The 23,416-nt window shown below is 52.0% G+C and overlaps 4 protein-coding genes and 1 non-coding gene across 13 annotated transcripts in view; 2 read left to right on the top strand and 3 right to left on the bottom strand.

Moving 5' to 3' along the window:
• The window catches only part of mbnl3 (muscleblind-like splicing regulator 3), a 76,015-nt gene extending 70,329 nt beyond the window's left edge, over positions 1-5,686 (bottom strand). For 3 of the 7 annotated variants that reach the window (XM_029771673.1, XM_029771670.1, XM_029771671.1), the window contains exon 1: positions 5,316-5,685. The gene's annotated coding sequence lies outside the window, so the exon portion shown is untranslated. Of the gene's footprint in view, positions 1-5,315 lie in introns of all 7 variants that reach the window. The other 4 variants (XM_029771669.1, XM_029771672.1, XM_029771666.1 and 1 more) reach the window with 2 other exon arrangements.
• LOC115205041 (cornifin-A-like) lies at positions 2,482-3,553 on the top strand. Its single transcript, XM_029770602.1, has 2 exons — positions 2,482-2,494; positions 3,225-3,553. Exons 1-2 carry the CDS (start codon positions 2,482-2,484, stop codon positions 3,551-3,553), a joined length of 342 nt encoding a protein of 113 aa, XP_029626462.1.
• A 746-nt stretch (positions 5,687-6,432) lies between the features above and the next one.
• hs6st2 (heparan sulfate 6-O-sulfotransferase 2) lies at positions 6,433-9,794 on the bottom strand. The gene is made up of 2 exons (XM_029771665.1): positions 8,701-9,794; positions 6,433-8,207 (listed from the first exon to the last, which is right to left on the bottom strand). Exons 1-2 carry the CDS (start codon positions 9,267-9,269, stop codon positions 7,322-7,324), a joined length of 1,455 nt encoding a protein of 484 aa, XP_029627525.1. The 5' UTR covers positions 9,270-9,794; the 3' UTR covers positions 6,433-7,321.
• Positions 9,795-9,899: 105 nt separating this feature from the next.
• trnaf-gaa (transfer RNA phenylalanine (anticodon GAA)) lies at positions 9,900-9,972 on the top strand. Its single transcript has one exon. It is a non-coding gene; the product is annotated as a tRNA-Phe (tRNA).
• A 3,912-nt stretch (positions 9,973-13,884) lies between these two features.
• The window catches only part of gpc4 (glypican 4), a 64,037-nt gene continuing 54,505 nt past the window's right edge, over positions 13,885-23,416 (bottom strand). For 2 of the 3 annotated variants that reach the window (XM_029771662.1, XM_029771664.1), the window contains exons 6-9: positions 17,026-17,172; positions 16,777-16,901; positions 16,377-16,558; positions 13,885-15,337 (exon numbers count right to left, since the gene is read on the bottom strand). In XM_029771662.1, coding sequence (XP_029627522.1) covers positions 15,114-15,337; positions 16,377-16,558; positions 16,777-16,901; positions 17,026-17,172 — 678 coding nt within the window. In that variant the 3' untranslated portion in view covers positions 13,885-15,113. The remainder of the gene's footprint in view (positions 15,338-16,376; positions 16,559-16,776; positions 16,902-17,025; positions 17,173-23,416) is intronic. The other variant, XM_029771663.1, reaches the window with a different exon arrangement.

Genomic DNA, 23,416 nt, shown 5'->3' with positions numbered 1-23,416 from the left:
GTAAATACAACCCATGTTTATTTATTTTCCCTTCCGTACTTTAACTATTTGCACATCGTTACAACACTGTATATAGACATAACATGACATTTGAAATGTCTCTATTCCTTTGGAACTTTTGTGCGTTTAATGTTTACTGTTTAATTTTTATTGTTTGTTTCACTTGTTTATTATCTATTTCACTTGCTTTGGCTATGTAAACATATGTTTCCCATGCCAATAAAGCCCCCTGAAATTGAAATTGAATTGCGAGAGAGAAAGAGAGCCAGAGTGGTGTGGGTAGAGTGATTAGGTGATTGATTAAAGATAGCGCTGGAGGAGGAGAATATCAAGACAAGAGGAGGAGCTCCGGGTCACAATGAGAGGGAAAGGTCAAAGCAACAGGGCTAGAGCAAAGTAATTAGGTTAAGTATCTATAATCCCCTCAGCTTGTTAAAGCACCACAGTACCCATTCACAAGAACATACATCCAGCTATAGATATATCCCTCACAAACAGTGCCGTCAGAAAGTATTCACACCCCTTGACTTTTTCCACATTTTGTTGTGTTACAGCCTGAATTTAAGACGGATTTTGTGTCACTGGCCTACACACAATACCCCATAATGTCAAAGTGGAATTATGTTTAAAGAAATTTTTACAAATGAATTAAAATTGAAAAGCTGAAATGTCTTGAGTCAAAAAGTGTTCCACCCCTTTGTTATGGCAAGCCTAACATGCTGACCACACCGCCACCGTTGCATGCGCGAGCGTTGCAAAATAAATATACACATGCATGTTATTCAATCATTTCATCCAAATTGCTAGCACGCGTCAACAAGCGTCTGCGTAGCCAGGCTCTAAAATAGAACTTGGTTCCATTTTTGACGCGTGACACGCTGCAAGTCCCATCTCCTCATTGGTTTTTAGGAGCATATACCCACATGGGTGACTGAATGATGAACTGAGGTCCACACTCCAGTCAAAGTTGGTTGCCAACTGCCAGATAAAGTCCACAGAAGAAGACTGGAGGAGAGATTACTAGAAACTAAGGTTTCCCCTTTTTATCTGTGGATTATTTGTTTGAGTAGAGAACACACGATTTTGTGTGACACAAAATGGGTCAAAATTCTACAAAATCTAGAAAAAAGGGACCTTGTTCATTTTAGGTAAAATAATAACCCAATGTTTATATCCCAGGACAAATTAGCTAGCAACAGCAAGCTAGCTAAATGTCCATGAATGTTTCATGTGTTTCGACCTGTCCCCAAATTAATATAATTGATTCAGAGTTCGTTTCGATATTTTAACCTGCGTGTCCTGATCACATCTGGTGTGGATGGACAAAATCAATATGCGGAAGCATGCACGGGATACTTCATAATTTTGGCAAGGAGGCCCATGAGGACCCCTGAGTGGCGCAGCGATCTAAGGCACTGCATCTCAGCGCTAGAGGCATCACTACAGACCCTGGTTCAATTCCAGGCTGCATCACAACCGGCTGTGATTGGGAGTCCCATAGGGCAGCGCACAATTGGTTTGGCCAGGGTAGGCTGTCATTGTAAATAAGAATTTGTTCTTAACCGACTTGCCTAGTTAAATAAAACAAAGCCCAGTCAGAAGAACTTGTGGATATCATTTTTATGTCTGTGTCCATTATGAAGTTAGAGGTAGATTTGCGAGCCAATGCTAACTAGTGTTAGCACAATGACTGAAAGTCTATGGGTATCTGCAAGCATGCAATGACTGGAAGTCTATGGGTATCTGCAGATATCCATAGACTTCCAGTCATTGCGCTAAAGTTAATATTGTACAATCCAGGTGTGTGAAGCTCTTAGACTTACCCGGAAAGACTCACAGCTGTAATCGCTACAAGGGTGATTCTAACATGTATTGACTCAGGGGTGTGAATACTTATGTAAGCGAAATATGTATGTTACATTTTCAATAAATTTGCACAATTTTCGAAAAACATGTTTTCACTTTGTCATTATTGGGTACTGCATGTAGATGGGTGAGGGGAAAAAATATTGAATCAATTTTGAATTCAGGCTATAACACAACAAAATGTGGAATAATTCAAGGAGGAAGGAATACTTTCTGAAGGCACTGTATATGGGCACTTACACAAAAACATACACACTATACAGGACACACACATGTAACTGGCATGTACACAGACGCATAGGCTACACTCATAAATTACATATTAGTGGACTCAAGGAATAACATGTAATGGAGTTAACAAGGAAACATGTTTGCATTTAAGAATTACTGATTTAGTTTTGCATGCGTATAAAAGTCTATCTTTTTTAGTGTTTTTTATGTTATTAACCTATACCTTTATCCAAACCCTCACAGTGAGATAATGGATATTTACTAACTGTGAGCTGGCTGAGCATTAGCAGATATTATGGATTAATCAATTTCATATAGCCTGCATAACATTTGGTGAATTTTTTTATTGCTGTTGCTTTATCAGTAAAATGTTTTATTTGCACCATGAAAATATTAGGTACTGGGCAGAATCTGGGGCAGAATCTGGGGCAGCTGAGCGTGGACCTGGTTGGTTGTGTAGAGGGGAAATGAGGACAGGTTGTGTAGGAGTGCAGTTAGAATACAGTAACCTCACTGTGTGTGTGGTGCAGCGGTTACCTGTGGTAATATGGAGTAAAAAATAAAAAGAGCTAGACGGGTGCAGAGTCCACTGCCGAGAGAGAGGGGGCACCTAAACCAGTCTAGACTCGCCATGCTGTTAAATGAGGCAAGGCAATGGCATCGATTCGCAAAAGCATATGCACTGATGTTGAGTGAGTGAAAACAGCATATTTAGTGTGGGGTTATGGTGTGTTATAGCCCTATTGACTTTGATGTGACCCCTTATCTGCAGACCCCCCAATTCCTATTTCAGAAAATAAGGGGGGAACTTCACTCCACTGGGTGGAATGCCACTTGGCAAAGATGAAAGGAAACTGGTTTAGTCAGCTGGTTTAACCGACAGAACTACTGTGGTGACCTGGGACAGCCAGTATATTAATATTCTGTTTATCGCATTCAAACCAAATGGCACCATGTTCCCTATGTAGAGTTACTTTTGACCTGGCCCAAGTAGTGCACTACATAGAAATAGGGTGACATTTGGGACATAGTAGGCATAGTGTATTGGATGAGGTCTGATAACAGGTTATGATTGGAATAAGAAAAGCTCCAAGGCCAGCACTATAAGGAACAACTTCTCCTACTAGTCCCCCAGGCCAGGAACCCTCTAGTCCCCCAGGCCAGGAACCCTCTAGTCCCCCAGGCCAGGAACCCTCTAGTCCCCCAGGCCAGGAACCCTCTAGTCCCCCAGGCCAGGAACCATCTAGTCCCCCAGGCCAGGAACCCTCTAGTCCCCCAGGCCAGGAACCCTCTAGTCCCCCAGGCCAGGAACCCTCTACTCCCCCAGGCCAGGAACCCTCTACTCCCCCAGGCCAGGAACCCTCTAGTCCCCCAGGCCAGGAACCATCTAGTCCCCCAGGCCAGGAACCCTCTAGTCCCCCAGGCCACATTATCATTCAAAAAAGTGTTCAAATAGGCATAGTGATTTGCAATTCGTGGAATTACAGGCCAAGAAGAAGTGGCGTCTTGTTGTTGGCACTAACGGACAAATAGTGTGCAACTGCAACCCGCAAATCGACCTGCATGTGGGCATAACGCCCCCCTCGAGCATCCCATTGGTTCCTGCATGAACGACCCCCCCCCCCCCCCCCCCCCCCCGAGTACGCCATCTTCATGCTTGTGTGACACTTCTGAATGTGGGTCAAAAGGGAAATAAGTGTTATCTGAGTTTGTTTCATCCCAGCCTGCTGTTACTAGCTAGCAGGAGGCGACACCGGTAGACAGTGTACTTCGCTCCCGCCTGCCGAACACCTGCCCTCACCGTCGTTAACAGAACTGTGGGAAAACAATGCCCGATAGTGTCCTTTGCCCTCGCCTATCTACCAGTCGCTCCTGCCTCCTGCTTGTACAGCAGGTGGAAGGGACACCTTGTGCTAGCTAGCTTGCTAGTTAGCGAACCCGTGTGCTAGCTTGCTAGTTAGCGACACCGTGTGCTAGCTTGCTAGTTAGTTAGTTAGCTAGCACACGGAGTCGCCTCCACCTCCCGCCTGCTCTGTTCCGAATAAAACTGTGCCTGACAGTTGGGGTGAAGTACACTGCCTATCGGAGTCTAGTTACTCCGGTACACAGCAGGCGGGAGGTCGGGGTGACACTGTGTGCTTGCTAGTTAGTTAGCTAGCACATGGTGTCGCACCTGCCACCCGCCTGCTGTGTACCGGAGTCCTCCTTAAGACTATTTGGCTACGTTAGCACACAGTGTTCTCCGCTCTTGCCTGCCGAACACCTGCCCTCACTATTGTTAACAGAACTGTGGGAAAACAGTGTCCGACAGCGTCTATAGCTAGCTAACATTTTCGCCCCAGCCTCTTCTACTGTGGGATTTATTGGCAGTTGGCATCCAACGTTATGGTGCATTACTGCCATCTACTGTACTGAAGTGCCCCTGCCTATGTACTGGAGTCATATAGCTTAAATTGACCAATAAACATATAAAGAGGGGTTGAACGCCCCAAATTGCAGGCTGCAGTTGCACCCTTAGCCTCCATTAGGATAACTCCACATGGCTTGTTGGCCAAAGCCTATGGGGAAATTAGTGTTTTTTGTGTGTGTGGGGGGGGGGGGGATAAACACCGAAAATAAAGTCTGTGGTAAACACAGGATTAGCAGAGTTTATACAGAAAAATACTTTAAGATCTCCTAAGCTTCTGTTAACCTCAGACCTTATTTCGGCGTTTATCCCAAAACCCCATTCTTTCTCCATTAATTTCCCCCATAGGAATGGCTGAACGAACCAGATGTTACTCATTTCCAGTTAAACTGGCGAGCTCTTCAACATTTCCGCATTAGAAATGGTTGTGAGATTTGCTTCCTGTATTACCGACGCGACAGAGTCGATAACTGTGGCTTACTGTGAGTGTCTTGATGAGAGACAGCCCTGAAAATGATTGTTGGTAGCCTAAATGCATCATCATATGGCCTAGGCCTAAAAATTGTCAGACGTGAAATGTTATGACATCATCACTCTGTATTCTATGCGTAACCTCGCCTACTATTGCTATTGTAAACTACCCAACAACAGGCAGACAGTTTATTCAAATGTTGGCTATCCATGTGATACATATTTACTAACTTCCAATAGATGTGTTGTTACAAGCTTATTTACACGCACCAACATGCGCAATTAGTAAGGCAAGACGCCAGGTGAAACTGCGACAGCAGTCAAGCATTAGTGTTCTTACCTGTGCACGCTCGGTAGGTCTGAGAAATAGCCTAATCCTGTCTTCAACACGTTGTCTTCTTACTTGTTACAGCATGCTAAATAAATGTTCATGTCACGATAAGATAATTATTTGACCAATTCTGAATACGCCATACTTAGAGCGAATGGTAATAGTGCTGGAAAAATCCAATCACTTACATTTATGATTACGGTTTAAAAAACGATACGTCGTGCATTTATCCCCAAAAATTATGCGGGAAACAAAACGACGAAGCGGCGTGAAGTGAAATGTCGCAACTTGGTAACTGGCTAAATAAAAAGCAGAGAGACAAGCTAGACCAGAGGAGGGCGAGGTAAAAATCGAGGGAGGGCAAAAGCAGAAGGGAGGAGTTCAGGAGAAAAGTGTTGTTTGGTATTACGCATTGCCTCCATTTTAGGGGAATCCCATTAGACTCTGTTATCCGCGGTAAGAGGGCGGTAACTGGATGGGTCACTTCAGGTACTGTCCTTTTGTCTCTACCCTTTACATTTTGGTAAACCTACTTTACCGAATGTCATGGTCCACAATCTCAGGTATACAGCTTCATGTCCTAAATGGTATTACAGGGTAGCCACCGTCATAACAGCCTCTAAAATACATTACAATATTCTTTCATTTATGATAATGACTCACCTGTAAAAATGTGCCAGACACAGCTAGGGATAAACCTACCTGTAAACCTAGTACCTATGTATGCTGCAGGTAGAGCACTGTGGATCATTGGTGTGCTGTTATTGTAGCATGTGCAATATTCAGGGTTCTATCCAATCACTCCTATGCACAATTATAAAGTAATACATCCAAAGTATAATTTACACAGAAAGGGATTATCATTTAGACTAGACCAGATTCACCAGAAAACTAGAGATTACATTTTCAGTGGAGACAGTTGTGGTGTCACAGATTTGGCACCACCTGCTGGAGCAACAGAGAGGGGAACGAAGGGACAGCACGGATTATAATGAGGGTCCAATCGTGACCTGGCTGGCAACTACACATTTGTACCAGCCAGAGACAGGTGTGTAGGCTACATGTGTAGTAAGGATGTGGACATACCAACAAAGTCTACCTGGTGTATCAGTTACAAGACATGACACCAGTGAATATTTTCTTTTATATACAAAAGGAGACAAGGACAGCACAAAAATAAGTGAGTATACTGTGCTACTGATTGAGGTAATTATTAAAATCTCATTTAGTGAGAAATGTTGTTTTTTTTCTTCGGTCACTTCAAGTCTTTCTCAGTCATTTGTGAGCTGCATGTCATCTGACAAATCATTCAACAGCTTTACCTACATAATTCACAACAAAATAGTGGCATAATATGAATACAAAAACATCAAGGGGAAAAAAAACCTGCTTATTCTCTTTGAAACAAAACCCGTTGGTGTATAACCAACAGTTCTGCACAAGAACCATAAGGTTTCATCAGAAGGCTTGGGCGATTGAGAGGTCCATGATATTGGTAGCACCCTGTCCCAATTGGTACTCTATTCTCTATGTAGTGCACAGCTTTTGACTGGGGTTCTAGTCAAAAGAAGTGCACTATATTAGAGAATAGAGTGCCGATTGGGACGAGCCCTGGATTTTCTCTATGAAATGTTATGACCACAATGTGGGTTAGTGAAGTACAGAAAAACAAATTACATTGAAGGAAAATAAGCCCGTTTTGATAAATGGAAAACTGGCCATGGACTAAAGGTTGGGATGCAGGCTAAAGGGAGCTGTACGCTGTTAGTGGAGAGTTATGAGAATGTGTGTATCTCATATCTCCTTGTTCCTGAAGTGTGCATTTGTTCACTACTACCATCATATAGCATTGGATTGGTGTAGGCATGGTCAAAAACACCTTTTTCTAATACCAGTAATTTCCTTTCAAATCCATGAAGGGACGTGAAGAAGTGCACATTTGCAGGAAGCGCCCATAATGTCTGTATACACAAGGCTCAACCCTTCCCTCTTTCTCCAACTTGGTCCTCTCACTACTACTGCCACTGTTCCACATTATCCATGTAGTCCTTAATGGTGCTGTTCTCCTCCAGACCCCACCAGTCTGGCAGCTGCACCTCAGCCTCTACAGGCTCTACAGGCTCTCCACCTCCCCTCACCTGATGCTTCCTTTCTGGGGAGGGTGGTCGTAGGTGGGTGGTGATCGCCTCCCCAGCCTGGGTCTCTGTCCACTGGGGCTTATCGCTGGGCCACTCGGGCACTGGCCTCCCCATCCACAGCCTGGTTGACCCCAGCTTGCCTCTGAGCCTTCTCCTCTTCTGCTGCCTCCTCTCCCTGGCCTGTTTCCTCTCCTGCTGCCGGGCCACCTGGAAGCGCTGGAGTAACAGGTCGCGGGCATACTCGTACAGTTCCTCATCCCATTGGTTCAGCTGGCGGATCCGGAGCTGCGTCTCAGGCATGACCTCTACGCTGGCTGCCCGCGTGCCGTTGAGCTGGGTGAAGGGGGCGATGAACGCCAGGCGGAAGGTCCTCTCAAACAGGTACTGGGTTTTCCTCTGGTACTCTGTCAGGCCGAAGAAGGCCATGCCCCGCAGGTTCCGCTTGGCGCTCTCTAATAACACAGCCCAGCGCTCGTCCTCGCTCATGGCCGAGACATTGTAGCAGCCCACCAGGCTGAGGTCTGCCAGCATGCGGACCTGCCGGTTGTTGGCCAGGTTGTAGGGGCACTCCATGAACTCCTGCAGGGAGCAGCCGGACCAGTCATCCCCGGGGTAGCAGCTGGGCAGCTCGGCCAGCGTGGGGGCGCGCCCGTCACACACGTGCAGGGAGGCCTTCCAGGTGGCACCGCGCTGCACGTGCCGCCACTCGCTCAGGTAGCGCCACACCGGGTCACGCAGGATGGTGATGTAGTAGTAGTTCCGGCTGAGGAACAGCAGACAGATAGAATATAGAGATAGAACAGAGAGAAAGATACCTAGGTCAGTTAATTTGTCTTTAGACTTGTTTTGAATTCAGCACCTCTGTAATACCTCTGTTATATAACTGTAATAATAACCAACGCAATGGTCTCAATGAGTCTAAGTCACAAATGGCACCCTATTTCCTTTAAAGTGGCCTACTTTTGAACATGGCCTCTGATCAAAACCAGTGCACTATAAATGTGAATAGAGGGTAATTTGGGATTCTCTGCAGCTCAAAATGAACAGAAAGTCACAAGGAAGGTGTTTGCTATTGACCCGGCTTAACCAGACCAGAATCCCCTTTCAACCCTACAGAAGCATGGATGCATTTGTCTCTGATTGATCATACATAATCAAATATGAGATGTGAATTCAATTTAGGGACAAGATACTGAACAAACTGAAATTGTTGTCCACAAGTAATTTCAAATCCTGTTCTCTGAGTGCACTCTTACCTGGGAACTGTAGTCTTCTTGGGGGGCTCGCGCGTGTTCATGAGAGACGGCACGCAGTTGGTCAGCTCGGTCCAGTCCGCGTGAAGCCCACAGCTCCAGCCAGTGGAGAACCGGGAGAAAAGCCACGTTTCCCTTTTACCTGGCCGATAACAGGTGCATTTCTTTTGGCCAGCATGACACTCACAAGGCCTCTCGAGTTGAATATTACGCACTAAATGTCGACCAAATGTTGTGCCCCCTGTCTTCTGGATGTGTAGAAAAACAATAACATCATCTCCCTGGATATTGAAGTCGACGAGTCGACCGAGGTCTGCAGAAGTGAAATTGAACCGGGGAACAAAACGGGCTAGGGCACAGTCCTCAGCGACGTATGTGTCCTGTCCACTCAGGCCAATGTCGTTTCCCTGGGACCCGATGGCATTGCTGCCCGAGTTGGAGGCCAATGATCCTAGGTGCAACAGTTGGCAATCGGAGCTAGGACAAAGGTACTGAAACACAATAACGCCAAAGAGCAAAATTATCACCAGGGCAATCAAGAGCCGGTGGTGGTTGGTGGACATTTCATCCATCTTCCCGAGAGAAACTAAACCGCATTACTCAAGCAGTCTGACCCACTGGGCCCTGCCTCGGCTGGGGGCAAACACTGCTTTCTAGCTTTATTACTTTCACTTCGTTAACTTAACAAAAACAATGGCCAGCTATGGCTGGCTAGCGGAACAAGTAGCCAGGCTAAGCTAGCCACGCAACAGTCGCATACAAACAGAGGGCTTTTGATGTTTCACGAAATAATTACGTTACAGACGTGATACGATTTACCTCTCACAGAAGTCTGCTTGTATGTCACGAAAACGTTACGGATTTTGTGTTTTCCACCAACAATTAGGTGCTTAGAGCCCCCTTCCATCATCATGTTCCCGATCCCTAACCTTTCTTCCCAGAATCCCCTGCGTTGGCTTGGGCTCGTGAAACGACTGCACTTACATACATGGGCGGAGGTTTTCTGATGTGAGCCAATCAATGACTGTATATATTGGCCAATCCATAAAGATGTATCTGTACCATGCTGCCCAGATTTGATATTGTGATGTCATGACTTTGTAGATGCATACAACACCCGCATGTCAAAGTTTCCAGAACTACACAGAGGCGTCATCTTGCCTCCTAGATACATAAGGGTTTCCCGTCATACTCGGTGTACTGCCGAAATAGCTCAGTTGGGAGAGCGTTAGACTGAAGATCTAAAGGTCCCTGGTTCGATCCCGGGTTTCGGCAGGTATATTCATTTTGACTGAATTTGAAGGCTACAGTGCCCGCATACCTTTGGGATGTGCCATGGGTTGAGAACCAAATACTCAAAAAAATTATTTTATAGTCAACGTGTTTCCTTTTTCTATACAATGTAGGCCTACTGTTGTTGGAAGGTTATGGTCGGCACCACAGCTTTTCAGAATTATCTACTCTCTTTGTGAAGGAGTAGAGACAATACCTGTAGTCTCTAAACACAGAAAGGCATGTGCATTATTGAATACTCATAAAAAGTCTAATGGGTTTAATTTGAATCGTACAAAGAACCACACACTGTGTACAAAACAATTACGAACACCAGCTATTTCCATGATATAGACTGACCAGGTGAATCCAGGTGAAAGCTATGATCCCATTGATGTCACTTGTTCAGGTTAAAGGATTAAGCCTTGAGACAGATTGTGTAATGTGTGCCAGTCAGAGGGTGAATGGGCAAGATAAAATATTTAAGTGCCTCTGAACATGGTATGGTAGTAGGTGCCAGCCGCACCAGTTTGTATCAAGAACTGTAACACTGCTGGGTTTTTCAGGCTTAACAGTTTCCCATGTGTATGAAGAATGGTCCAGCACCCAAAGGACATCCAGCCAACTTGACACAACTGTGGGAAGCGTTGGAGTCAACATCGGGGGGGAGACACAATCTGCATTTTTCTGAGAGCATATGCTTCTTCGTTGCAAAGGTTCATTTGTTGAAATGCATATTTTTAAAATGTTATGTTTCATCTTTAGGGTAAACCTACCTAGTATTTAGAGGACCATCATGTAAATGTCAGTAATTGAGAATATAAACCATTCAAGACCATTTAAATATCTGCAGTCTTTATTTCAACAAGACTAGGAAATGTTTAAGACACCTTTTCTTTTACAATTTAGCATCTATCTCATCTTGTTTTTCTCATAACATTTAGGAGATACTCAGAAGTGAAAACATGGATTGTTATGGCCTCTTTGAGACATCTAAAATGGCTGCTCATTTACATATTACTTTGTCACTCATACGAATCCCAAATGACACCCTATTCCCTATGTAGTGCACTACTTTTGACCAGGGGCCATAGGGGAATATTGTGTCATTTGGGACACACAGACTTCTCAGTCCTCAAAGATGACTCCATACTGTTCTGGTGGGCCGAAGACCGACAGGGTGTGCCGTCATATACAGTGGCTTGCAAAAGTATTCACACCCTTTGCATTTTTCCTATTTTGTTGCCTTACAACCTAGAATTAAAATAGGTTTTTGGGGGGTTTGTATCATTTGATTTACACAGCATGCCTACCACGTTGAAGATGCAAAATATTTTTTATTGTGAAACAAGAAATAAGACAAAAAACCAAAACTAGAGCGTGCATAACTATTCACCCCCCCAAAGTCAATACTTTGTAGCCCCACCTTTTGAAGCAATTACAGCTGCAAGTCTCTTGGGGTACGTCTCTATAAGCTTGGCACATCGAGCCACTGGGATTTCTGCCCATTATTCAAGGCAAAACTGCTCCAGCTCCTTCAAGTTGGATGGGTTCTGCTGGTGTACAGCAACCTTTAAGTCATACCACAGATTCTCAATTGGATTGAGGTCTGGGCTTTGACTAGGCCATTCCAAGACATTTGAATGATTCCCCTTAAACCACTCGAGTGTTGCTTTAGCAGTAGAATTAGGGTCACTGTCCTGCTGGAAGGTAAATCTCCGTCCGAGTCTCAAATCTCTGGAAACAGGTTTCTGAAACAGGTTTCCCTCAAGAATTTCCCTGTATTTAGTGTCATCCATCATTCCTTCAATTCTGACCAGTTTCCCTGTCGATAAAAACATACCCACAGCATGATGCTGCCACCACCATGCTTCACTGTGGGGATGGTGTTCTCGGGTGATGAGAGGTGTTGGGTTTGTGCCAGACATAGCATTTCCCTCTGACCAAAAAGCTAAAAAAAAAAAAAAAAAATTGTCTAATCTGACCAGAGTACCTTCTTCAATATGTTTGGAGAGTCTCCCACATGCCTTTTGGCAAACAGAGTTTGCTTATTTTTTTCTGGCCACTCTTCTGTAAAGGCCAGCTCTGTGGAGTGTACGGCTTAAAGTGGTCCTATGGACAGATACTCCAATCTCCACTGTGGAGCTTTGCAGCTCATTCAGGGTTATCTTTGGTCTTTGTTGCCTCTCCGATTCCTTGCCTGGTCCATGAGTTTTGGTGGGCGGCCCTCTGTTGGCAGGTTTGTCATATCTTTACATTTTTTAATAATGGATTTAAATGGTGCTCTGTGGGATGTTCAAAGTTTCTTATAATTTTTTATAACCCAACCCTTATCTGTACTTCTCCACAACTTTGTCCCTAACCTGTTTGGCGAGCTCCTTGGTCTTCATGGTGCCGCAGACTCTGGGGCTTTTCGGAACAGGTGTATCTGAGATCATGTGACACTTAAATAAAGTCCACTTGTGTGCAATCTATTTAACTAATTATGTGACTTCTGAAGGTAATTAGTTGCACCAGAGCTTATTTAGAGGCTTCGTAGCAAAGGGGGTGAAAACATACACTTTTCCATTTTATATAATTTTTTATAACAAGTTTTTTTTTTCACTTCACCAATTTGGACTATGTCCATTACATGAAATCTAAATTTAAAAAAAACATTTAAATTACAGGTTGTAATGCAACAAAATAGGAAAAATACCAAGGTTGATGAATACTTTTGCAAGGCACTGTATCCATCTCAACTATCAGGCTGCGTCTGAAATGACACCCCATTCCCTACATAATGCACTTTTGACCAGGGCCCATAGTGCACTGTGTTAAGAATAGAGAGCCATTTCAGACACCTGAGGTTGTTCCATGGATCATAAAAAAGGAGAACCTCTAAGGTACTATAAGCTAGACCAACAAACCTGCTGCCGTGCCTACAGGAAGATCTGCGGCCATGGCCCTCAAGCAGACATTTGCCATTACTGCCCCACATTAACAATTTGAGATCGAAAAAAATAATTTGACAAACATTACTAAAAAACTGCCAGATGAGTGTGGAAGGGCAGTACAGGCATTTCCTCTGCAAAGGCTGCATAGATGTTTTTGCTGCATGTCATCACAATGTCCTGTCCTCAATCCCCAAATGTCCTCAGGGATTCCTTCCAAGTCCTGGAGGCCGGCCAGGCGTAATCCTTGGGGGCATTAGGGGTTTAGTGCAGAAATGTGTCCAGCACCATGGGGGCACAAGAGGCACAAAAGGTCTTGAGCAAACAGCCGTGTCCAGGCATCACCACCATACATCAGCCAATCACCTTAGACTTGACAGACTGCAACATGCAAGTCTGTTTTTTTCTTAACAGAATTCAAATGTAAAATAGGAAATCTGAAACCAATACAAATACCTTCAGTTAATTTGTAAAATTATGAATATCTTTTCATCTACACAATATATCAATACATTCTGAATACTGTATTTTTTGAATGCATGTTTGTAAATGCTTTAAAATAAACATGCAATTAAATAATTTACTGTACAAAAGCAACCAGTGGATAATGTGAGGTGAAACTTTTAGGTGATGTGAACTCAAACATATTGTGCTTGTCAGTTATCCAATTCAACACAAACTCAGGTACACCGTTCTGTCTGGACAGACAGAAAAGTACTTCTGCTGACAACGGATACAATTGATTGGAGATTTTTTTTCATGATCATTAAGTAGTTACTAACGTACCAAGGTTTCATTTTCCATGCAAGAGAGAATGTATCAACTTCAGTTGCAAACAGTTGAAGTTATTGGATGCAAGGGGGGGACCCGTCAGACAGATCTAATGAAAGTAGAGGTAAATGTCTGTATGGGGTGCAAACAAGCACCCCAAAACAATCTGTGCACACAGACCGCCAGCTCCTACAACTAACAGTACAATTCATTGTAGTACCTAATACATATCTTTATTACAAAAAATTTGAACACTACCTCCACGTAAAACCCTGTGTTCCAATTGTATCATACTCAGTCTCCACGTTTCCCTCATCTCCGATTCACAAAGTCACTCAATTGTGTCTTAGTTTCTCTTTTCTGCTATATCTAAAAGATGTTGAACATACAAGCCACTCCCTGCCAAGATCTTATTTTTTCATGTCAGACTGACTGTGCAGAGTCACTGCCCCAGGACACCTGTCAGCTCTGCCTTCTATAGGAGGAATGCCAGAGAGATGGGAGCCCCTCCTGTCAAGTCTCCAGCATTCCCTTGCAACCTATATCAAGACATCCCCCATACATCCAACACAGCTATTTTATAATGATGATTCAGAAAACACATGAGGTATGATCTCAGTGGACTGGTTTAGAGTATAGTTTTTAGGATGTGATGGATACACACCTGGGCATACAGAAACCCAGAGAACCCCTCACCAGATAGTTCCATCTCCTACCAAACCACCAGCCCTGTATCTTCTCTCAGTGTTTTCCCACAGAGCTACCAGTCTCTTGTACTTTCAGCTGTGTAAGCCAGTCTGAAGCTTCAACATGTGACCAAGATGTCAATTTCAATGTTCTCGTACACATTCATCCCTGGCCAGCCTGACCATACGGCCACTATATCTTTAAAAAGAAAAGGAAGCACACTCACACAAACCAGAAACATTGTTCCTAAGTTGCTCTCTTGATAAAGGAAATGCATTTGTGAATAGAGAGCATATTCTTATAATGAAAAGTACTCAGACACACAGGCACACTACAAAACGCGCGCGCTCACACACAATCCTGGGTTCCAATTGAGATATCTGTAAGCCATTAACACTCACTTGGACAACAACTAAAATGTGAATAATGGGCTAAAATGGTAGAACTGAAAACACTGTCGGTGATGTGGCGGTGGAGATCCTAGCTTCAAGGGGCCAATCAGTTAATCGGGACAAAATGCAAATAAAAATAAAAAAGTGAACATTTTGGAAGAAAATTGTATCGCTGTACACTTGATGTCCATTTTTATAAAAACAAAATTAAAAGTGAAGTTATTATAATATTAATAACTCCAGAGCCCCCGCCCCCCCCCCAAAGATGGCAGGCAGACAGAGGTCCTGGAGGCAGTCTTTTTTAAAGTATCTCTGACAGTTTTTCGCCCCCTGCTCTCTCCCTTTCCTTCCCTCGGCAGTTTTATCTCCAGTGGGGGGCGAGCAGGGCCAGGACAAGTGCACTGAGGGCCAGTGCCATGCTCCTGTGTGCCACACGGACTCCGCCACTCGTGTCCTGGTGCACCATCTTGACTAGGCGGGGGTTGATGGGGGTGGCCATGGTGGAGAAGTAGATGTCCCGGTCCACCTCACAGGACGGAGAGTCACAGCCGCTGCCACTCTCCTCTCCTCCGCTACCGTCCTCATCTGGAACAGAGAGCGAGAGCGAGAGAGAGAGCGAGAGCGAGAAGGTTGATAGAGGCCATGAACTCAGGACTAGAAACAGCATTCAGGGATGAAAAGAGAAGTGATCAAGTCTGTTAACATTTTGAATGGTAACACCAAATTTGTGGTCCTCTCTAGCTCAGTTGGTAGAGTATGGCGCTTGCAACGCCAAGATAGTGGGTTTGATTTCCGGGATGACCCAGATGTAAAAGCTTTATGCACGCATGACTAAGTCCCTTTGGATAAAAAAAATAAAAATGTAATTGAAGGTTCCTTCTCTCACAGGGAGGCATTAGTCATCCAAGGTTCCTTCTCTCACAGGGAGGCATTAGTCATCCAAGGTTCCTTCTCTCACAGTGAGGCATTAGTCATCCAAGGTTCCTTCTCTCACAGTGAGGCATTTGTAGTCAAACTGAATACATTATCTGGCCTAGATATTCTTCTCATCTATAGACAGGTGGGGTGTTTACCAACAAAACCACTGGGTGTGCACTACGCAACTAGGAGGTGAAAACAGACTGGGTGGGCTTACAATCAAAGGATTATTGCCAACTTGTAAACTTAGTCTGCAAATGTTATTGAAAACATAAACGTGCCCCAACAATCACTCCTCTTTCAAAGTCACAGATCTCTCCATCCAGACATGGTAGCTAAAATTAATGGGCAATTGGGCCTAGCCAACATTTGTATACATGAACCGAAGCATAGTGGGATGTTACTCCACACCTGTGTGGAAGCACCTGCTTTCAATATAATTTGTATCCCTCATTTACTCAAGTGTTTCCTTTATTTTGTCATTTACCTGTACATTGTTGGCTAGCTAGCTTGCTAATGTTTGCCAAATTAGCATAGACGTGACAAGAGTCAAAACACGTCAACACAGCTTCTTGCTAGCCATCTGACCGTTCAGAAGACAACAGCCTTTTACCTCAGTAGTGCACGCATTATTGTGGTGACGTCGTCAAGTTCTCTGGAAAGGTGTGGTAAATAGGCCTCAGTCAGTTCATCTGTTAGGGCTTACCATCCTCACCTTGGTCGCTGGAGATGTCGTTGCCGCTGTGGGCGGCCTTCAGCCAGCTAGTCATTTCCTTTAACACTGCGATCTGACTGCGAATCACCAGGTCTGGCTTTGTGATGTCCACTTCCACATCTGGGTTGGACACCTGATTGGCCAATCCGTTGCCCATAACAACAGACTCGTACCTAGGGAAGAAAGGTGTGAGTGAATGGGGAGATCCTACAGGACACACTAATTCGTTCTGCAGCAACCTCAGTTTATGCCTTTAGAGTGAGTGGCTCCATCCCTACAGGCCCAAAAGTAGTGCACTAAAGAGGGAATAGGGTCCCATTTGGGATGCAAACAATGTTGATTGGTGTCTGTGTCAAGGGAGTGACCTGAGAAAACAACCTGCCAAACTAACCTGCTCTTTGCTGTTCCATTCCAACAGTCATCCCCAGACGTGATCCTCTCTCCAACACACATGGTCTCTGGCAGCGTAGACCAGAACTTCTTAGCATGCTTCAGCTTCTTCTTCACATCCGTCGTCTGGGTAGGCAAACAGAGATGGATCACACATTTATACTAAGTCCATTTGAAAGATTTAAATTTTTGCTTTTCACGTAAAAACTTGAGGCTGCTGGTTGGGCCCCGATGTCTGACGAAGACTTACCAGTCTGTCCAGGCTGGTGCCAGCAGCTGTGGTGGGCCGTGCATCGGGGCTGTAGGGACGGAAGCGACCGGTGAATCCTGTCTCCTTGACTGAACGACGGGACCGGAAGCCTTTACCTGGCTGAGGCTGACCACACCCCTGAAACACCTGGAGGGTGGAGAGTAGAGTGAGCGGCATGTACAGAGACAGACGGGCGGGCAACCAGACAGGCAACGGGGCGGGCAACCAGACTGACGGGCGGGCGGGCTGGCTGGCTGACGGACGGGCTGGCTGATGGACGGACGGGCTGGCTGGCTGGCTGACAGACGGGCTGGCTGGCTGGCTGGCTGACGGACGGGCTGGCTGGCTGACGGACGGGCTGGCTGGCTGACGGACGGGCTGGATGGCTGACGGACGGGCTGGCTGGCTGGCTGGCTGGCTGACGGACGGGCTGGCTGGCTGACTGACGGACGGGCGGGCTGACTGACGGACGGGCGGGCTGACTGACGGACGGGCGGGCTGACTGACGGACGGGCGGGCTGACTGACGGACGGGCGGGCTGACTGACGGACGGGCGGGCTGACTGACGGACGGGCGGGCTGACTGACGGACGGGCGGGCTAACGGGCGGGCGGGCCGGCTAACGGGCGGGCAGGCGGGCGGGCGGGCCGGCTAACGGACGGACGGACGGGCTGGCCGGCTAACGGACGGACGGACGGGCTGGCCGGCTAACGGACGGACGGACGGGCTGGCCGGCTAACGGACGGACGGACGGGCTGGCCGGCTAACGGACGGACGGACGGGCTGGCCGGCTAACGGACGGACGGACGGGCTGGCCGGCTAACGGACGGACGGGCCGGCCGGCTGACGGACGGGCTGGCTAACGGACGGACGGGCTGGCTAACGGACGGACGGGCTGGCTAACGGACGGACGAGCTGGCTAACGGACGGACGGACGGGCTGGCTAACGGGCGGGCGGACGGGCTGGCTAACGGGCGGGCGGACGGGCTGGCTAACGGGCGGGCGGACGGGCTGGCTAACGGGCGGGCGGGCGGACGGGCTGGCTAACGGGCGGACGGACGGGCTGGCTAACGGGCGGACGGACGGGCTGGCTAACGGGCGGACGGACGGACGGGCTGACGGACGGGCTGGCTGGCTGGCTGGATAACGGACGGACGGGCTGGCTGGCTGGATAACGGACGGACGGGCTGGCTGGCTAACGGACGGACGGGCTGGCTGGCTGGATAACGGACGGACGGGCTGGCTGGCTGGATAACGGACGGACGGGCTGGCTGGCTGGCTAACGGACGGGCTGGCTGGCTGGATGGCTGGCTGGCTAACGGACGGACGGGCTGGCTGGCTGGCTAACGGACGGACGGGCTGGCTGGCTAACGGACGGGCTGGCTGGCTAACGGGCGGACGGGCTGGCTGGCTAACGGGCGGACGGGCTGGCTGGCTAACGGACGGACGGGCTGGCTGGCTAACGGACGGACGGGCTGGCTGGCTAACGGACGGACGGGCTGGCTGGCTAACGGACGGACGGGCTGGCTGGCTAACGGACGGACGGGCTGGCTGGCTAACGGACGGACGGGCTGGCTGGCTAACGGACGGACGGGCTGGCTGGCTAACGGACGGACGGGCTGGCTGGCTAACGGACGGGCTGGCTGGCTAACGGACGGGCTGGCTGGCTGGCTGGCTAACGGGCGGACGGGCTGGCTGGCTGGCTAACGGGCGGACGGGCTGGCTGGCTGGCTAACGGGCGGACGGGCTGGCTGGCTAACGGACGGACGGGCTGGCTGGCTAACGGACGGACGGGCTGGCTGGCTAACGGACGGACGGGCTGGCTGGCTAACGGACGGACGGGCTGGCTGGCTAACGGACGGACGGGCTGGCTGGCTAACGGACGGACGGGCTGGCTGGCTAACGGACGGACGGGCTGGCTGGCTAACGGACGGACGGGCTGGCTGGCTAACGGACGGACGGGCTGGCTGGCTAACGGACGGACGGGCTGGCTGGCTAACGGACGGACGGGCTGGCTGGCTAACGACGGACGGGCTGGCTGGCTAACGGACGGACGGGCTGGCTGGCTAACGGACGGACGGGCTGGCTGGCTAACGGACGGACGGGCTGGCTGGATAACGGACGGACGGGCTGGCTGGCTGGATAACGGACGGACGGGCTGGCTGGCTGGATAACGGACGGACGGGCTGGCTGGCTGGATAACGGACGGACGGGCTGGCTGGCTGGCTGGATAACGGACGGACGGGCTGGCTGGATAACGGAACGGACGGGCTGGCTGGCTGGCTAACGGACGGACGGGCTGGCTGGCTGGCTAACGGACGGGCTGGCTGGCTGGCTGGCTAACGGACGGGCTGGCTGGGCTGGCTGGCTGGCTAACGGACGGACGGGCTGGCTGGCTGGCTAACGGACGGACGGGCTGGCTGGCTGGCTAACGGACGGGCTGGCTGGCTGGCTGGCTAACGGGCGGACGGGCTGGCTGGCTAACGGGCGGACGGGCTGGCTGGCTAACGGGCGGACGGGCTGGCTGGCTAACGGACGGACGGGCTGGTGGCTAACGGACGGACGGGCTGGTGGCTACGGGGGCTGGCTGGCTAACGGACGGACGGGCGGCTGGCTAACGGACGGACGGGCTGGCTGGCTAACGGACGGACGGGCTGGCTGGCTAACGGACGGACGGGCTGGCTGGCTAACGGACGGACGGGCTGGCTGGCGGATAACGGGACGGACGGGCTGGCTGGCTGGATAACGGACGGACGGGCTGGCTGGCTGGATAACGGACGGACGGGCTGGCTGGCTGGATAACGGACGGACGGGCTGGCTGGCTGGAAAACGGACGGACGGGGGCTGGCTGGCTGGATAACGGACGGACGGGCTGGCTGGCTGGCTAACGGACGGACGGGCTGGCTGGCTGGCTGGCTAACGGACGGGCTGGCTAACGGACGGACGGGCTGGCTGGCTAACGGACGGGCTGGCTGGCTGGCTGGCTAACGGACGGACGGGCTGGCTGGCTGGCTAACGGACGGACGGGCTGGCTGGCTGGCTAACGGACGGGCTGGCTAACGGACGGACGGGCTGGCTGGCTAACGGACGGACGGGCTGGCTGGCTAACGGACGGACGGGCTGGCTGGCTAACGGACGGACGGGCTGGCTGGCTAACGGACGGACGGGCTGGCTGGCTGGATAACGGACGGACGGGCTGGCTGGCTGGATAACGGACGGACGGGCTGGCTGGCTGGATAACGGACGGACGGGCTGGCTGGCTGGAAAACGGACGGACGGGGGCTGGCTGGCTGGATAACGGACGGACGGGCTGGCTGGCTGGCTAACGGACGGACGGGCTGGCTGGCTGGCTGGCTAACGGACGGGCTGGCTAACGGACGGACGGGCTGGCTGGCTAACGGACGGGCTGGCTGGCTGGCTGGCTAACGGACGGACGGGCTGGCTGGCTGGCTAACGGACGGACGGGCTGGCTGGCTGGCTAACGGACGGGCTGGCTAACGGACGGACGGGCTGGCTGGCTAACGGACGGACGGGCTGGCTGGCTAACGGACGGACGGGCTGGCTGGCTAACGGACGGACGGGCTGGCTGGCTAACGGACGGACGGGCTGGCTGGCTAACGGACGGACGGACGGGCTGGCTAACGGACGGACGGACGGGCTGGCTGACGGACGGACGGACGGGCTGGCTGACGGGCGGGCGGACGGGCTGGCTGACGGGCGGGCGGACGGGCTGGCTGACGGGCGGGCGGACGGGCTGGCTAACGGGCGGGCGGACGGGCTGGCTGACGGGCGGGCGGACGGGCTGGCTAACGGGCGGGCGGACGGGCTGGCTAACGGGCGGGCGGACGGGCTGGCTAACGGGCGGGCGGACGGGCTGGCTAACGGGCGGGCGGACGGGCTGGCTGACGGGCGGGCGGGGCTGGCTACGGGCGGGCGGACGGGCTGGCTAACGGGCGGGCGGGCGGGCTGGCTAACGGGCGGGCGGACTGGCTGGCTAACGGGCGGCGGGCGGACGGGCTGGCTAACGGCGGACGGGCTGGCTGGCTGGATAACGGACGGACGGGCTGGCTGGCTGGATAACGGACGGACGGGCGGGCTGGCTGGATAACGGACGGACGGGCTGGCTGGCTGGATAACGGACGGACGGGCTGGCTGGCTGGATAACGGACGGACGGGCTGGCTGGCTGGATAACGGACGGACGGGCTGGCTGGCTGGATAACGGACGGACGGGCTGGCTGGCCTGGATAACGGACGGACGGGCTGGCTGGCTGGATAACGGACGGACGGGCTTGCTGGCTGGATAACGAACGGACGGGCTGGCTGGCTGGATAACGGACGGACGGGCTGGCTGGCTGGATAACGGACGGGCTGGCTAACGGACGGACGGGCTGGCCGGCTAACGGACGGGCTGGCTGGCTGGCCGGCTAACGGACCGACGGGCTGGCTGGCTAACGGACCGACGGGCTGGCTGGCTAACGGACCGACGGGCTGGCTGGCTAACGGACCGACGGGCTGGCTAACGGACGGACGGGCTGGCCGGCTAACGGACCGACGGACGGGCGGGCCGGCTAACGGACGGACGGGCTGGCCGGCCGGCTAACGGACGGACGGACGGGCCGGCCGGCTAACGGACGGACGGACGGGCCGGCTAACGGACGGACGGGCCGGCTAACAGCTGGCTGGCTAACGGACGGACGGGCTGGCTGGCTAACGGACGGACGGGCTGGCTGGCTAACGGACGGACGGGCTGGCTGGCTAACGGACGGACGGACGGGCTGGCTGACGGACGGACGGACGGGCTGGCTGACGGACGGACGGGCTGGCTGGCTAGCGGGCGGGCGGACGGGCTGGCTAACGGGCGGGCGGACGGGCTGGCTGACGGGCGGGCGGACGGGCTGGCTAACGGGCGGGCGGACGGGCTGGCTAACGGGCGGGCGGACGGGCTGGCTAACGGGCGGGCGGACGGGCTGGCTAACGGGCGGGCGGACGGGCTGGCTAACGGGCGGGCGGACGGGCTGGCTAACGGACGGACGGGCTGGCTGGCTAACGGACGGACGGGCTGGCTGGCTAACGGACGGACGGGCTGGCTGGCTAACGGACGGACGGGCTGGCTGGCTAACGGACGGACGGGCTGGCTGGCTAACGGACGGACGGACGGGCAGGCTAACGGACGGACAGGCTGGCTGGCTAACGGACGGACGGACGGGCTGGCTAACGGACGGGCTGGCTGACGGACGGACGGACGGGCTGGCTAACGGGCGGGCGGACGGGCTGGCTGACGGGCGGACGGACGGGCTGGCTGACGGGCGGGCGGACGGGCTGGCTAACGGGCGGGCGGACGGGCTGGCTAACGGGCGGGCGGGCGGGCTGGCTAACGGGCGGGCGGACGGGCTGGCTAACGGGCGGGCGGACGGGCTGGCTAACGGGCGGGCGGACGGGCTGGCTAACGGGCGGGCGGACGGGCTGGCTAACGGGCGGGCGGACGGGCTGGCTAACGGGCGGGCGGACGGGCTGGCTAACGGGCGGGCGGACGGGCTGGCTAACGGGCGGGCGGACGGGCTGGCTAACGGGCGGGCGGACGGGCTGGCTAACGGGCGGGCGGACTGGCTGGCTAACGGGCGGGCGGACGGGCTGGCTAACGGGCGGACGGGCTGGCTGGCTGGATAACGGACGGACGGGCTGGCTGGCTGGATAACGGACGGACGGGCTGGCTGGCTGGATAACGGACGGACGGGCTGGCTGGCTGGATAACGGACGGACGGGCTGGCTGGCTGGCTAACGGACGGACGGGCTGGCTGGCTGGATAACGGACGGACGGGCTGGCTGGCTGGATAACGGACGGACGGGCTGGCTGGCATGGCTAACGGGACGGACGGGCTGGCTGGCTGGATAACGGACGGGACGGGGCTGGCTGGCTGGATAACGGACGGACGGGCTGGCTGGCTGGATAACGGACGGACGGGCTGGCTGGCTGGATAACGGACGGACGGGCTGGCTGCTGGATAACGGACGGACGGGCTGGCTGGCTGGATAACGGACGGACGGGCTGGCTGGCTGGGATAACGGACGGACGGGGGCTGGCTGGCTGGATAACGGACGGACGGGCTGGCTGGCTGGCTAACGGACGGACGGGCTGGCTGGCTAACGGACGGGCTGGCTAACGGACGGACGGGCTGGCTGGGCTAACGACGGCTGCTGGCTGGGCTAACGGGCTGGCTACGGGACTGGGGCTGGCTGGCTAACGGACGGGCTGGCTACGGACGGACGGGCTGGCTGGCTAACGGACGGGCTGGGCTGGCTGGCTAACGGACGGACGGGCTGGCTGGCTAACGGACGGACGGGCTGGCTGGCTAACGGACGGACGGGCTGGCTGGCTAACGGACGGACGGGC

This window comes from Salmo trutta, chromosome 13, assembly GCF_901001165.1.
Source record: "Salmo trutta chromosome 13, fSalTru1.1, whole genome shotgun sequence".
NCBI classification, from domain to species: domain Eukaryota; kingdom Metazoa; phylum Chordata; class Actinopteri; order Salmoniformes; family Salmonidae; genus Salmo; species Salmo trutta.
This window is presented reverse-complemented; position numbering and strand designations above follow the sequence as displayed.